The 15784-nt window shown below is 32.1% G+C and overlaps 2 protein-coding genes across 2 annotated transcripts; one reads left to right on the forward strand and one right to left on the reverse strand.

The window, feature by feature from the left end:
* Positions 1-1998: 1998 nt before the first annotated feature.
* LOC125585683 (transcription factor SCREAM2-like) lies at positions 1999-3083 on the forward strand. The gene is made up of 3 exons (XM_048755203.1): positions 1999-2210; positions 2532-2663; positions 2768-3083. The coding sequence occupies exons 1-3, from the start codon at positions 2133-2135 to the stop codon at positions 2978-2980; spliced, it is 423 nt and encodes a 140-aa protein (XP_048611160.1). The 5' UTR covers positions 1999-2132; the 3' UTR covers positions 2981-3083.
* Positions 3071-4046, reverse strand: LOC125585682 (heat stress transcription factor A-4a-like). The gene is made up of 2 exons (XM_048755202.1): positions 3895-4046; positions 3071-3733 (listed from the first exon to the last, which is right to left on the reverse strand). The coding sequence occupies exon 2, from the start codon at positions 3726-3728 to the stop codon at positions 3246-3248; it is 483 nt and encodes a 160-aa protein (XP_048611159.1). The 5' UTR covers positions 3729-3733; positions 3895-4046; the 3' UTR covers positions 3071-3245.
* Between the last annotated feature and the right edge of the window lie 11738 nt (positions 4047-15784).

The following is a 15784-nucleotide window of genomic DNA, read 5'->3' on the forward strand; positions in this document are numbered from 1 at the left end:
GGCCACCAACATGATGTACTTTGATCTAGGCAGACTATTTAAGAATTTTCTTACAAGTTTAGGTTCTTCAATACTCTGTCCTAACGAGGCCGATTTCGATGCAAGTTCAGATAACTTGCCTGAGAAGGTATCTATTGATTCCGATTCAGACATCTTTAGACGTTTGAAATCGTTCATCAAGGTCTGCAGCCGAGCTTCTCTTACACGATCTGCGCCAAGATTTATTGTTTTCAAAGCTTCCCACATATCTTTAGGAGAGCTCTGTTCACCGATTTGCAATATTAGATTCTCTGGACGGATTGAAAGAGAAGTACCGTAGCATAATCATTCTTCTCTTCTTTATCTGTTCCTGGTTCGATTGCTTCCCATACCTTATGGACGCGAAGTAGAACTTTTATTCTCATTGCCCAAACTGTGTAATTGGTTGAAGTTAGCATTGGACAGACAACAGTCCCGGGAATCCCATCTCTTCGTCCCAGCGTCTTCGTGTCTATCAACGCTTTCTCTTCAGCCATTGATTCTTCGAGTCGCAATCACACAATCTAACCTCAAGCTCTGATACCAAATAAAGTCGCCAAAGATCGTATGTGTATGCGAAACAGAGTATAAAACAGTTCCTTCGTTTTATTTCTTATTCTTAACTTATGAGATCAACTTACATTATAGATCTCTTTATATAGGAGCTCTTAGCTTGTCCTATTACAATAGAGATTAGGAAACTTAACTTTTATCCTAATCTATAAGTTATTCTACTTTTCTTAATGAATAACTTGCATCCTAAGCTATCTTATTGAAGCTTATCCACAACAGCACTTGCATACTATAATTCGTTTATTGACTAGAAACTGGATCCAAAAGAGATGTGGTGATGTCTTTTTGATACTTACGAAATTTATTCTAGATAGATCAATATATGATGTTCAAAAAGAAATGAATGACTGCAATTTCTTTGATTTATAACTTATAGCTGAATGACCAGCAATAATAGATTGACAAAGTCCATTTTATACTATTATTTACTACAGCGATTGGAATAGTATATCGATATCGTATCATTAAGTATAAATATGGAGTTTTCCCATTATATATCTTTATCCGTTTCCAAAAGTTCAAAGCTGTCTATAGTTGTAGTCAATTATCGTGATTTTGCTTGGACGCGTTAGAATAGTATCGAAACAAAGAGGAAAAAAGGTTAGGATACAGACCTGTTCTGTTCCACACTTGGGAAGCTCTTATCACTTGGATTGGTATAAGGGTCAGTCACTGTCCTCCTACTCTGCGCAAGATTACCGTTCAAGCGATTTTTTACAGAATTTGGCGCGAGAGAAATCAAAGACTTCACAATGGGACATCAACACCACCGCAAGTAACCTTTAAAGAGATCGACAGACAGATTAGGAACGTCATTTTGGCAAGGAAGCATCGAAGGAAATTCAAACACCTAATAAGCTTATGGTTGAAACATGAATAACGGCTGCCAATAATCTCTTTAGACAAATTTTTTGCTTTTAAACTGTCCCCTGTTTTTATTTTTTTTTGGCTTGGGTTTGCTTCCCGCTTTTGTTTTTTGTATTAGTACAAACTCACTCATTTTGATTAATGAAATTCACATTCTTATAAAAAAAAAAAAGGAAAAAAGACATAAATAATGTAAAACTTTTTATGGTGCTAAGATAACGTATTTTATCACAGCGAGAAATTACAGTCAATAAAAACATAGTAATTAGTTTACAATATTAGTATTGGTAGGTAAAGGTATGGACACGTATATTTGTATTTGTACGTATGTAAATGATCATATGAATATTTTTGAAATTAATCAATATACGAAATGCATAAATATAAGAAAAAAAACAGGGTCGAATATTAAATAGAATTTCGAATATTAGGACATAGAGGCAAGGAAGTAATTCACGAGATACAAATCGGAGTTGTCCGTATGTAATATTTTGTAGCGATCAAGAAAGACTAATGCAGACATGTGAGAGGGGAGAGGATCCTATAAACAATTTAGTCTAAGTCCTCTGCTTCCTCCTTATCATATATATATTGCAGATACACACATAGTTCCTCTAAATAGAAGATAATACAAATAAATCAAGAAAGCTCTAAAGAGGTTTATAAATATAAGAATGGTTTCGAGGGAACAAAATAGAGGTTCTTTACAAGAGAAGTTTCAACTGCTTCGTTCAGCCACTAATTCTCATGCTGTAATTATATTCAACCTCTTCTTCCTTTTTTATTATAAAAGCAATCATTTTCTACCATTTGGGTATTTGAATCCAAAATGGATCTACTGTTCTTGTATGCTTTTATGTTTTTGGGTGATCACTTTATCCTCTTCTAAGTGTATATAGAAGAACATATAATTGGAAACGAGATATATGGGGGGGGTAGTCATGATCGTGTGGATTGAAGACTGTTTTTTTTTTTCTCTCTCTCTTTTTTTTTCTGCTAAACCTCTAATAATAATTTTGGGATGATTTATATGCTATTAATATATGTCCGTGCACACATGTTTTTGATGACAGCAAAGCGAAACATCGATTATAATGGATGCATCGAAATATATCCAAAACCTTAAGAAAAAAGTCGAAAGATTCAAGGAGGACACTGCCGCAGAGCAATCTTCAAGCGAGCCCACGGATCCCACCACACCAATGGTATAAACAATCACAAATATATACTTTGGAACCATTATATACATAAGTGTGCAAGTGATATGAGAGATTCACTACGAGGTTTTGATTGGTCAATTTATTTATAGGTAAAAGTCGAAACCCTAGAAAAGGGTTTTATGATAAAAGTTTTCTCAGGGGAGAATCAGCCAGGCATGCTTGTTTCGGTATTAGAAGCCTTTGAGGATATGGGGCTTGACGTTCTCGAAGCTAGGGTTTCATGTACGGACTCCTTTAGCTTGCATGCCATGGGAGTCAAGGTAATTAACAAATCATCATACAAACATATCTGTATACATTAATGATATATCGTAATTACAGTTATTTATTGTGCCTATTTATATATGTTTCGGATAGTGTTTGTATGATTTACTCAATACAAATGAGCTCACTTTGAGATAGTTTCATCATATGTTTTAATGAAATATTATCTGGTTTCACTTACATATATATGGATAAAGCTTTAAACCAAAAAAAAATAATAATAATGTTTTCAAACAGGACGATAAAATAAGATTAAGAAAACAACAACAACCACGAGAGCAAAGCAACTCCACCCGACAGAGCTTATTGTTTGCGTGCCTTCGGGGAAGCAAAGAACCTCTCCATGATTTTGGCCTCTTCTGGAGAAATCATAACACCCCCAGGAGTACGTGAGGATGTATCCGTAGGGTGGGGAGGCTGGCCTCTCACCAAATAATTGCCTGTGTATTCCCTATGCACAGATTCTTCAACTTTACTATATCCCATGGCATTAAACCAGGCGGTGAGGGATGTCATATCTTTGAGATCGTAGGATAAGCACCTAGGAAAAACATCTCCGAGGAACTCAGATTCCTTCCAAATGATGAAGCTCTTGCCGCTATCACTCCACGAGACAACTGAATCAGTTGAAGGATCATCCACCATATCATACACGTCTCTCACGAAAAGCGGATGGCTTGGAATTGATGAGAAGTGACCATCCTTATCAGCAAGCCTACAAATCTCTTGGTAGCAAGAAAGGCTCCTAAAAAGAATACGTCCATCATCATTACTGTCACGATCCATCCAATCTTAAATCCAAAACACACGACCCCAATTAATTATAAACTCCTACTTTAGTTATAGGCAATATAAACACAATCAATCAATCACCAATAAATAAACATTCGCAATTCATATTAGAATCCAAAGAAAAGAAAACGTATCGTATGATGAAAGTTGAGATCCTAACCTCTTCGATTTGATCTTCGTTCGCTCGTTCTTTCCTTCCTCTGAAACCAAACCCTAAGCTAGAAACAAAGACTCGACTAGGCTTGTTTTATACGAAACAGATAAGGCCCATCCACCGGCCCGTATTTGGTCGGCGGCCTATCTCTTTCCTTTTTTTTTATAACCCTAAACTGAATTTAAAAACTATTGATAACATATAACTTGAGAGATAATTTTGTAAATCAATATGTAGGTCTAGATGAGACGAAGGAATCTCACGTTTACGCCAAAGTTGTTTACGCAATTGGTAGGACTGGGCAAAAAACTCGAATCCGAATAACCGAACCCCGTCCAAAAAAAGTAGTTTCGAGTCTGAACCGAAATTGATTGGATTTTTTAAAAATTTTGGGGTTTAAAAAATAGAAACCGAAACCAAATCTGATCCGAACCAAAGTGTTTCGGGTATCTGAAATATATTAATATACCTAAATATATTAATTATATTTAGACTATGTATGGTAAAAAAACCATCAAAAATATATAACATACTTTTAAGTTGTCCAAAATACTCGAAAATATATACAAATAGTCAAAAGTAAATGTCTAAAAAAACATCCAAAATATATAAGATACTTTTGCTATATATATATATATATATATAATTTTATGTTTGATTTATTTTTTTTGAAAACATAAATAATAAGTTATCAAAAACACCAAAAAATATTTTAAATATCTATTGATTCTCTATCCAAAATATTCAAATCAAACTAATTTATATGTTAAGTTTATATATTTTGACATTTATTATGTTAAGATTATGTATTTTGAAATAGAATTAATGAATCATTAAACCAATAACACATGATTTTAATACAGATTTGAAAATCATAGAACCAATAACACATTATTGAATAGATACAAATTGATTAAAAATCATTATTCATTAAAAATCATTATTCACCTAAAACTAAGACTCTTTAATATGGTAAAACCGAACCGTACCGAACCAAACTGAAATAGATAATATGGTTTGGTTTTGGTATATACCATACAAACTGAATGGATATAATTTTATAAAAACCGTAGGATTTGGATATGGTTTGGTATATAACCGATTAAACCGAATAAACCGATCAAAACCGATTAAAAATAGAAACATGTAAATATATATCTATTTTATAACGGCACATGAAAATCTATTTGTTATATAAGTTAATGTTTTGTTAATAAATATTACCATATTTTTATAGTAATAAAAAACCCTAATTTTTAAAATACTTGAACTATAATTAAATGACAATACATTGCAATTGAGGTATCTTATTTTCTTAGTATTGAATAAATTAAAGTAAAGGTTATAAATTTGATGAACAACACTTAGTGGAAATTCTTCACAATTTTTTTTCTTATCAATAAACGAACAGAGTTTCGTGTTCAATCCAAGAAGTATGACTTTAATGAACACTAAATATGGAAGAATGAAAAAAAATTTCTTTCATGTTTCTGTTTTCTTTCTTATTTTTATCCTCAAAATTTCGAGAGCTTTGATTTTAATTCTAAATTTGATTATTTTATTTGATGGTAGAAGAGTTTTTACTTTTTGTGTTCATTTATTTGAACATATAATATTTTTTTAATAAATGACTACGTTGACAACATGACTCTAAAATTCATGTAATATGCTCTGAAACTAAATAACAATGTTTTTGGTATAAAACCGAATAAACCGAAAACCGACGGTATAAAAACCGAACCGAATTAGATATGGATTTAGAATGGTAGTTATATTTTACTAACTGAAATACCAAAAACCAAAAAAACTGAACCGAAACCGAACCGATATCTGAATTGAACACTCCTACCTAAAACCGAGAATATTTGCACTCAAACGTCATTTGATTTTTGTATTAAAAAATGTATTGAGGAACAAAAAGAATGAACAGTGGGTTACAACCAGTGTTTTTAAACCCGGACCGAAGCGGCGGGGTTGAACCATGAACCAAAACAATCTGGACTGGATTAATGTCAAAACCCAACTAAAAATTGAACCGGTTAAAACCCCATATCGAACCTTCAAAGACCCAGAAACCAATGACCCATTAAACTGGCCAAACCCCAGTTCGCATATAAACCAAAATTTTGTTAATAAAAATAATTAACTTTTCATCTTTAAAACTAAAAATTGGTATAATTTATAAATGAACAAAACACTTGTTTTATTTCAAAATATAAATTTTTAAAAGGTGATAAAGATTTAGAGTGATACAAATCTGGAGAATATTGATTTTAGATTTGAACTATTAAATTATTTTATTATTTTGTTGCCCAAAAATAATTATTTTATTGCTTTTGTTACATTTTAGTTGTATTTTTTCTAAGTTTTTTTAAACATTGTGGCTATTGCAACATTTTATTTAATATGATATATCTTTGTAAGAATATGCATACTATTTACAAAATATCACTAATTCGGTTTAATTCAATTAAACTCGATCGAACCTGGTCGAACCATAATGACTCACAACCCAAAATATTTCCGGTTCGTTAGCCGTTCTGGTTTTAAAAACACTTGTTACAACAATACAATAAAAAAGTTTAGCTCTGGTTTTGAAACCATGTTTCTTGCCATCCTTAACCGGATCGGTCTGAGTCGTTATTCCCAAGTTGTCCCGAAGATGTTGCAAGGCACGGACCACTTGGTCCATGGTCGGATGTGACTTTGGTTCGAATGAGATACACTGCACCCAATGCTGGCCATTCTCACTGCCTCTTCGGGTAAGAACTGTGTGTCTATCTGAGGGTCCACGATTCGGAGAACTTTGCGTTTGCTTGTGAGGTAAGGTCTAGCCCATTCCACAAGGTCTTCTTCTTCAGCCGGACTTTTGAAGTCCAAAGCTTATTTACCCCTCAAAATCTCTGGAAGCACAACTCCGAAACTGTACACATCGCTCCTTTCATTTAAGCGACCTGGAAAGATAAAATAGTGTAAAAGGGATGAAACTAAGGATGAAACCCTTACATACAAGTGAAATTTTAGTGTAAGACCCCCCCCTCCCAAAAAAAAAATTTTAAAACATACTCACAGCTTTACTTTTTTTTTTGTCATCTGTGCCACTGATTATAATAAGTTGCCAAGTTTGATGATTTTTGATTCACATGATTCATTCACCTTCTTGAATATATAATCAGCCTTGCGAACCACTTGTTTCACTTCTGGATCAGATACAATTTCATGAATCAAACTCCCAACCATATTACGCTCTTCCTCTTGAATCTTTGCTGGGTAGCAAAACTCTAGTCAAAAGAAATCATCAGAATTGTGAAAGACATCTGATTCAAGTCTCCTCTGATTTTTCATTGATTTCTTTCTATCATGTTTCTAGATCGGACAACTTAGTTGCCGATGATTTAGCAAAAAGGCTCTTCAAGTACATTTCTCTTTGTAACGGATATCATGATTTTGGTCATCGTTTTGGGCTCGTGTCTTCTTTTTAGTTTTTAATGAAATTCTCAATGACAAAAAGGGATTGAAGAGGAACGCTACATTCCTTAGTATTCCTCAAAAAGATTATCATCCATGAGGAATAATTTTTACTTTCATTCCTTCTCCTTCTTTTTTTTTAGAGAATTAGAAAGCAAATTTGTTCCTTGTTAAGTTTGATAAGAAATCATCATTCCTCATCATTCCCAAAATTTTATTTCAACTCATTTTTTTCTATTCATTTCTAATGTTCCTATGATGGTTACTAGTTACACCTTTATATAGAAATTATATCAATCAAATAAATTTAATTAATAAGAAAATTGTAAAATAAGATAAATATCAAGTTTGATTAACTTAATTAACTTTAATTAACTTTCCATAAAATACCAAAATATAAATTGTCATGTGTATAAAAAGTGATTTATACTAAAGGATTTATATTATTTAAAATATGCAAAATTATACGTGTTTCATACTTCCAAAAATTTTATTTTTACAAAAATTTATTTCAAAAATATAATATTACTTTTAAAAAATTGTACCATTAGCTTATTCTTTATAACTAATGTAATATTAATTTTTACAAGTTATTACAAGATGTTAAGACTATTGTAACAGGATCAAATTAGAACAGATATTTATATTTTGACAAGATGTTTAGACATTTTAATAATTTTTAAATTATTATACAAATTTTATAAATTTTTATAGTTTTTATTAGATAGTTAAATATGCAAAAATATATTAAGTTTATTATTCAATGTAATTATACGTATAATTAAATTTCTAAATTCAATATATTTAAGTTTCTGTGAGATAAAATAATATAATTAAGTGATTACCATTCAATTCATTAATTTTAATTAATATATTTATGACATAATTCTTATAACTAAAAGCAACAAAACTAAAATTTATTAAATTTTCTTTTTAAAAAGAAATGAAATAGTGTACAAATTGTTATTTTGAAAATGGAAAAATAATTTTATTAAATTAGAAAATCAAACTAAACAAAAAAGTACAACTTATTACTTTTATACTTTTAAGAAGATTAATGAACTTAAAAATTAAATGTAATAAATTGAGCCCAAAAGAGCAATTACATAACATCCTCGACTTGTGGAAGAAACAAAGATTCAGACGAGAAAAGAAAGAAAAATTGGCGAAGAAAACATGAGGAGAAAAAGAAGAAAATGGAGGATCACAGTTGGACTCTCAAGAATCTTGACTTGGAAGCTACGGAACCTGGTTATCGGCTACACTGAGGTACTCCACTTGTTAATTAGGTTGTAATATTTTTGCTCTTGTCACAAAAATTGATTGAAAAAATCTATGTGTCACAGCGCGATTCAAAGACGGCCGTTCTGGCATTGAAACGTATCATTGCTGTTGTCAACAAAAACTGGCTTTGATTTATGCATTTATCAGCTGACCAACATCGCTCACCCACTTTCTCGGGGGAAGAGGAAAAAGTGGCGTTGATCTCTCATGTGATTGATTTCATTGGATAGAGAAATGCAGCTGAGAATGTTGCCAAATCCAGTTGAGTCTCTGGAGAAACTGAAGCGGATAGAGAAATGCAGCTGAGAATGTTGCCAAATCCAGTTGAGTCGGATTCGCATGAAATGCATGGGAAAATCAATTGGATCAATTGACATTCCTCTATGTTTACATGAGATTATTTGTGTTTTGATAATTTTTAAAAATTATCTCTTTAGATAGTCTAATGATTTACAAAACTGAATTTTCAAATCTTCGAGTCTATAATAAAATATGTGAAATTGCAAATTAAACAAGTGGATTGAACGCGCATACTACATAGCCTTCATAATCTGCACTAAAACTGCTCACATGTCATCCATTGACCTTTCAACAAGTCATTAGTTGGTGCTCTTTGTAAATAAAATAATTGAATATTTGTCATGCATTTCACTAGGAAGTGATGCATCATTTATTCCTTCACCGTTAGTCCTCATGAGGTTTATTTCTTCTCACTCTACTACTACATCTAATTGTCAAAACCCTTTGTTGATCTTTAAATATAATTTCAGGGTTATGGGTTTTTAAGCTCTCTATAATTTTTACGTTCATGTATATCGTGTATAAACCAAAATGAGTTTCTTTTGTTATAAATTAGTAATTATTGAGTTTCCTCGTTATGAATGTTTATGCGATATATGTTCTTAGTGGTGGTTAGTAAGCAATATTCTCACAGAAACATTGTAATTTGTGGATCTTGTCTTTCTTAAACAAGATTTTTTTTCCTAATATTTCGTTAATGTTACTTTTTCATTTGATATGTTTTTTTAACTACATTAGTTTTCTGATACAGATAGTGGTAAAATAAACAGACGTTTTAGTTTGACGACATGTTTCATGGTTTGTAATAAGATCTATGAATGTTTATATGCATATAATATATATTTAGTTTTGTATCAGAAAGTTTGCTTATTTCTTCAGATTTTGTTAAGATGGGTCATATATACAAGAGTTATTGCAGTCATGTGCCCAGAAACAATATGAATCTGCCCATCAACGACCAAAGAGACAAAGCAATGCTCATGTTAGTTGTTTTGATGTAATGAGTAAGGTTACATTTTGTGGACAAACTTTTCAGTGTTATGAATTCTTTCCGAGTCTAAAATGTAAAAATAGTTGAACATACCGTTGCAAATTAACATTGACTTCATTGTATGTTCAGCATGTAAGGAAAAACTGTACACAAATTAATCATTATTGACTTCGCTGATGTCGTATCCTCCTTATAAAATCATGCTAATTGGTAGTCTCATATTTCGGTTTACACAAAACAATGTCACTAACCAAACTCTATGTGTAGAAGATATAGCTGAAGGACCACGGTCGAGTCAGCTCTTTCCTCCGCTGCCGTATTCAAGAAATTGCAAAAGTATGGGACAGATTCTACTTGACACAGATATTTTCAACTAAGTCCACTATCAATTCGAAAGGAAAAAGTAAATCAAGTTTTGAGTCTGCTATAAAAATGAGCTGAAGGGATTGTAAAGTTATTCATTCACATAATAATTTACAAATCTTAAATAGGTATTTAATTTGACTCAATCTTTTCAATTCGTATAATCTCACAGTACTGCCTTGACTGAGATCACTATATACTTTGGTAGAGTATGACCACATGTTCACATAGTAGCAAATGGCTCCAAATTGTTATACTTGTGTGGTATTTGAGTTCTTCCTCCTAAATCTACATTTAGTTACCGTTTATCTTTGATATTTCAGATGCAGCAAAAGGGAAAGCGTAAGCAACATATTGTCGAGAAGCAAAGAGTTTTACTTCAAAGAGATTGATGGATTAGAGCTGCAAGAAGTTGAGGTAACATTAAGCACCGGCCTAGAATAGTTATAAAGTAAGTAAAATTTCCTTTTTTCTCATCCTAAAAAAGACAAGACAATGGTCCACAAGCAAAATTTCGTGATAGCCTCTGCTTAATTGGCCCATTAATACACGCATGCCCAACTTTGCGTATATGGTGGTAGATAGACGTGAAAGGGCAGAAACTGAGCCATAAATCATAATAATAGAAAGCTTAGGAATCTTGGAATGGTGGAACCAACAAGGTCCTGTCGAGTTTAGTATTCTGTAGGAAACATTATTCTTAATAGTTTTAACAGTATGTACCACTTTGCCACTGACTATGTTGTGGTCAAGAGAAGTAAAGAGTATAATATGATGTGATAAAGATTTTTTTCTTATCAGTGGTTATACATATTTGAACCCTTGAATTTTTCAAATAATGGTTTCCAAGTGTGTTGGTTCATGAGACCTATCTCAAGTCAGTAGTGAATCTTCTTTTCAAATAATAGTTGTCATTTTATTGTCAAACACGGTATCAGATTCATGACTAGCTTACTTGTCTGATTCATTTGAAGTCACTGAGACTTCTACTAGCTAGAAGCTGACTTCCTGTGAAGTCACTGAAGGATTAAAATAATAATAAAATATTTTCTAAGAGTTTCGGGAAATCGAAAACGAGTTTTAAAATTATTTTCTAGGTTTTAGATTTATTATATCCGTTTTCAAAAAGGATTATCTAGAATATCATTAAAATGAACTGTATGAGTTATCTGAAACCTAATGGATTACTATGGATTTCAGATATTCGAATCTATAATCAAATATATGAAATTCAAATTAAACAAATGGATTGAACTACACATACAACATGTCTTCATCATATGCACAAACATTCCACACAAGTCATCTGTTGACCTTCAACATTGGATCAAATATTGTATGCATACAAGTCAAATTGACCCTTTCTGTAATAAGTTCATTGAATATGTGTCATGAATTTCACTAGGAAGCGATGCATTATGTATACTTTGTTCTTCATCACTAGTCTTCGTTAGGTTTAATCTTTGTTAGGTTTGTTTCTTTTTCAACTATCAGTACATCTATTTTTCAAAACCCTTTGTTGATCTTTAAATATAATTTCGGGATCAAGGTTTCTAAGCTCTTTATATTTTTTTTGTGTGTTTGTATGTCGTGTGTAAACCAAAATGAGTTTCTTTTGTTAGAAATTTGTAGATTATTGAGTTTTTTCGTGACTCATGTCTACTTGATGTATGTTCTTGGTGGTGGTTAGTAAGCATATTCTCTCAGAAACATTATAATTCGTGGATCTTTTTTCTCAAATTGCTTTAGGTTTTCTCTGTATCTGATGAATTGTTAACAGTACTTTTTTAATTGATATGTTACTTTTTGTTTGACTGCATTAGTTTTCTCATACGTGTGATTAAATAAACAGTTTGTTATCTGCTCATTTACATGTTTTCTTTTCATCTTATTTGATGATATGTTTCACTAATTAGGTTGTACCTGTATGATTCAAACTCATAAGCTTCTCGCTATAAACTAGAAGGTCTCATGGTTTGTAATAAAATCTATGAACATTTATATGCATATAATTTTTATCTTTAATTTTTATTATTTTGTCAGAGATAACAATGATATGAAAGTTTGTTTATATATCTTCAGATTTTATAACGATGGATCGCATACACAAGTCATTGCAGTCATATGCCCTGAAACAAAACATGGATTTTCCTTTGATGATGCTGAGCGACAAGTCCTTGCTCATGTTTAGTGGTTTCAATGTAAGATTACATGCAAACTTTCCGAGACTAAAACTAAAACAGTTGAACATGATGCTGCAAATTAACACTGACTTCATTGTATGCTCATGTTAAGAATGTGCGGAAAACTGTACACTGGTCATCAATAACTTCATTGATGTCGTATCCTCCTCTAAAAATCAGGCAAATTGGTCGTCCCGTTTCTCGTATTCCACAAAACAACGTCAGTAACCAAACTCTTTGTGTCGAACATATAACTTAAAACCACGATCAAGATCAGCTCTTTCCTCCGTGGCCATGATCAAGAAATTACAAAAGTATCGGAAATATTTTACTTGAGCCAGAGATTATTCAACTAAGTCTACTAACAATTCACGTGAGTTGCATACGGAAAGCAATTGGATCAATTGCCATCCCTCTGTTCTTCGTAATCGAATGTACTCTAATCGTTTGTAACAAGGACTTGAGAGATAATTTGTAAATCAAAATAGGTTTTAGATGAGACAAAGGAATCTCACGTTTACGTCGAAGTTGTTAACGCCGCGCTGGACTTATGACTTTAGAATAGATTCCCACTGAAATAATTAAATATGCATTCCCTGAAATCACTCTATGCTCAGATAAAGTATAACAATATTTTCCAATATATGATTTAGAAATTTTTTAAAAATAGAAAAATCTAGGTGACCTTAAAATTAATAAAGTGGATTAAACTATATACGATATATCTTTTCAATTAGTATCATCTCACATCATTGCCTTGACTAATATCATTATATACTCTCGTACTGTATGACCACATTTTCCCTATAGACCATAAAAATGGCTTCACATTGTTATACTAGTGTGGTATACGAGCTCTTCCTCCTAAATTTTTAGCTACTGTTTTATATTTAGTATTTCAGATGCAGCGAAAGGGAAAGCGTAAGGCAATTACCGAGAAGCAAAGAGCTTTACTTCAAAGAGATTGATATATAGATTTAAGCTGCAATAATTTGAGGTAACATCTAGCACCGGCCTACATTTTTTCTCTTCCTAAAAAAAAGACAGACAACGGTCCACAAGCAATGTTTCGTGATAGGCTCTGTTGAACTGGCCCATTAATACACGCATGTCCACCTTTGCGTATATGGTGGTAGATATACATGAAAGGGCAGAAGCTAAGCCATAATAATAGAAAGCTTAGGAATCTTGGAATGGTGGAACCAACAAGGTCCTGTAGAGTTGAGTAATCTGTAGGAAACATTATCCTTAATAGTTTTAACAGTATGTACCACTTTGCCACTGACTATGCTGTGGTCAAGAGAAGTAAAGAGTATAATATGAAGTGATAAAGAATCTTTTCTTATCAGTGGTTATACGTATTTAAACTCTTGAATTTTTCTCAATGTCCTTCTCATAGATATCTTTATAGGTAAGCTAAAGTTACCTCAAGATCATGTTTCAACTCTCAGCAAGTTGCAATATGTAGCCAACGAGCAAGCTTGTCAAATCGTTTTCAAACGTATCCTTAACCCTAGTGCACTCATTTTTGATCATTTACTCTCTTTTGTACTGTTTGCTCTATTATCACAACTCTTGATCAAATACTACCAAAACCTCTGGCGTTTTTCTCGTGTGTTTCTGGACTTGTTTTCGTGGATTGTTCACGACAGTCGCAGTAAATAGCGACCACATAAGATTCCCACGGGACCGGAAAACGTCATGGAAAGATTCAGTATTGTCGGAAATGTTGAATTTAAGGAATTATGAAGAGTTTATGTTCTGTTTTACAAACCTAAATTATGTAAATCTCATAAACATTTTTGCTAAAAAAAAATTATTACAATATATAGATATTCTTCACAAGATTTACAACCCATATAAGATAGTGGTACCATTGAGGAAAAGAAAGAGAATAAAGTTATCGCATCCAAAAAATCACATGGTTTCATGATTTGGATTGTATAGTGTGCAGTCTTTTACGGTAAAGTCAAATTTTAAAATGGTTAGAACCATTTTTGAAATCTTTCCTTCTTTAGCTATGTTTATTACGTGTTGTTCTCAGCATCTCTTGCTCCATAATATCTGAGCTCATCAAATAACCAAACCATATTAGTCATTTTGCAAACAATTTTGGGATTATTTGAACATATTTATCACCTATTAAGTAGACTATAACTATTTAAGCTCAGTTCTAGGCTTCTAGCTATCAGATTCAGGTAAATGGTAAATTTGGAATTAAGCTCAGTTCCAGCTATCAGATTCAGGTAAATGGTAAATAGGGAATTTGTTGCTAGAATTCACTTAAAAAATTTATGATGTAAATGTAAGGTATACAGTGTTTCAAAAAAAAATGTAAGGTATACCAAATGATCTTAAAGTGTTAGATGCATTTATTGAGAATACCTCATCAAGCTCTATGCATTTTTTCCCTTTCTCTCTTTGTGAAGACAGAGGGCCATCAAGGCTTAACTCCTATGGTGGGGGGCAAGATATCAATAGCTTTTTGGACCACGCTCTCTATCGTTCCAATTCCATTGGATGTATCAAATGCGTCTTTGGACCACAGTCAGTTGCTTTTAATTTTCACTGCAAGTTTTTCGTTCATGTTTCAAACAGGATGGGAATGTCTCAGAAAATTTACTTTCAATCCAAGGTATCAGCAAGTAAAAAGTTCATACATAGTCGTTTTGCAATGAGACTTCGTAGGAAACAGTTTTAGGCGATAGTATCAAACAAGACTTAAAACCCGAATTCATTATCTCAACATTCATTTTTTGTTAGTGCCATTATTTAAAAAAATAAAATATCGAAGCTATATGTTTATTTGAATCTCGTACAAATCCAACCCATGTTATGCATAGATCACATTTCCATGTGAGTCCTCTTAAGATGGTGCACGTGCGGTATTAAGATCGTTGGTTGTATTTCTGATGAGGCTAAAGAAGCTCATAAGCAACTTGGAACACGTAGAATACATAACTCGCACCAATATAGCATCATTTATCTTGAAATTTTAATTTAGTGAGGGAAAACAACTCCTCATACCTTTTCCATTTACTTAAATCCGAATTTTTTTAAAAAAAAATCACGTACAAAACAACTAAAGAGCTAGTATAAAATGGAAAACTAAAATGAATATGAATGAAACAAGATAGGCGAAACAAATATATATCAAATTTATCTTTAGATAACTTTTAAAATTAATTTTATTAATATGTAAAGAGAGAATGAAGTTCTTTATTTTGTTCCTTTAAACCTTTTATATAAGCATCGAAAGCAAATAAATTTAGGTAGTTCTTTTGTAGAAGGAAAAAAATGAAATCAT

The sequence above is a fragment of the Brassica napus genome, chromosome C4 (assembly GCF_020379485.1).
Source record: "Brassica napus cultivar Da-Ae chromosome C4, Da-Ae, whole genome shotgun sequence".
In the NCBI taxonomy this organism is placed as follows: domain Eukaryota; kingdom Viridiplantae; phylum Streptophyta; class Magnoliopsida; order Brassicales; family Brassicaceae; genus Brassica; species Brassica napus.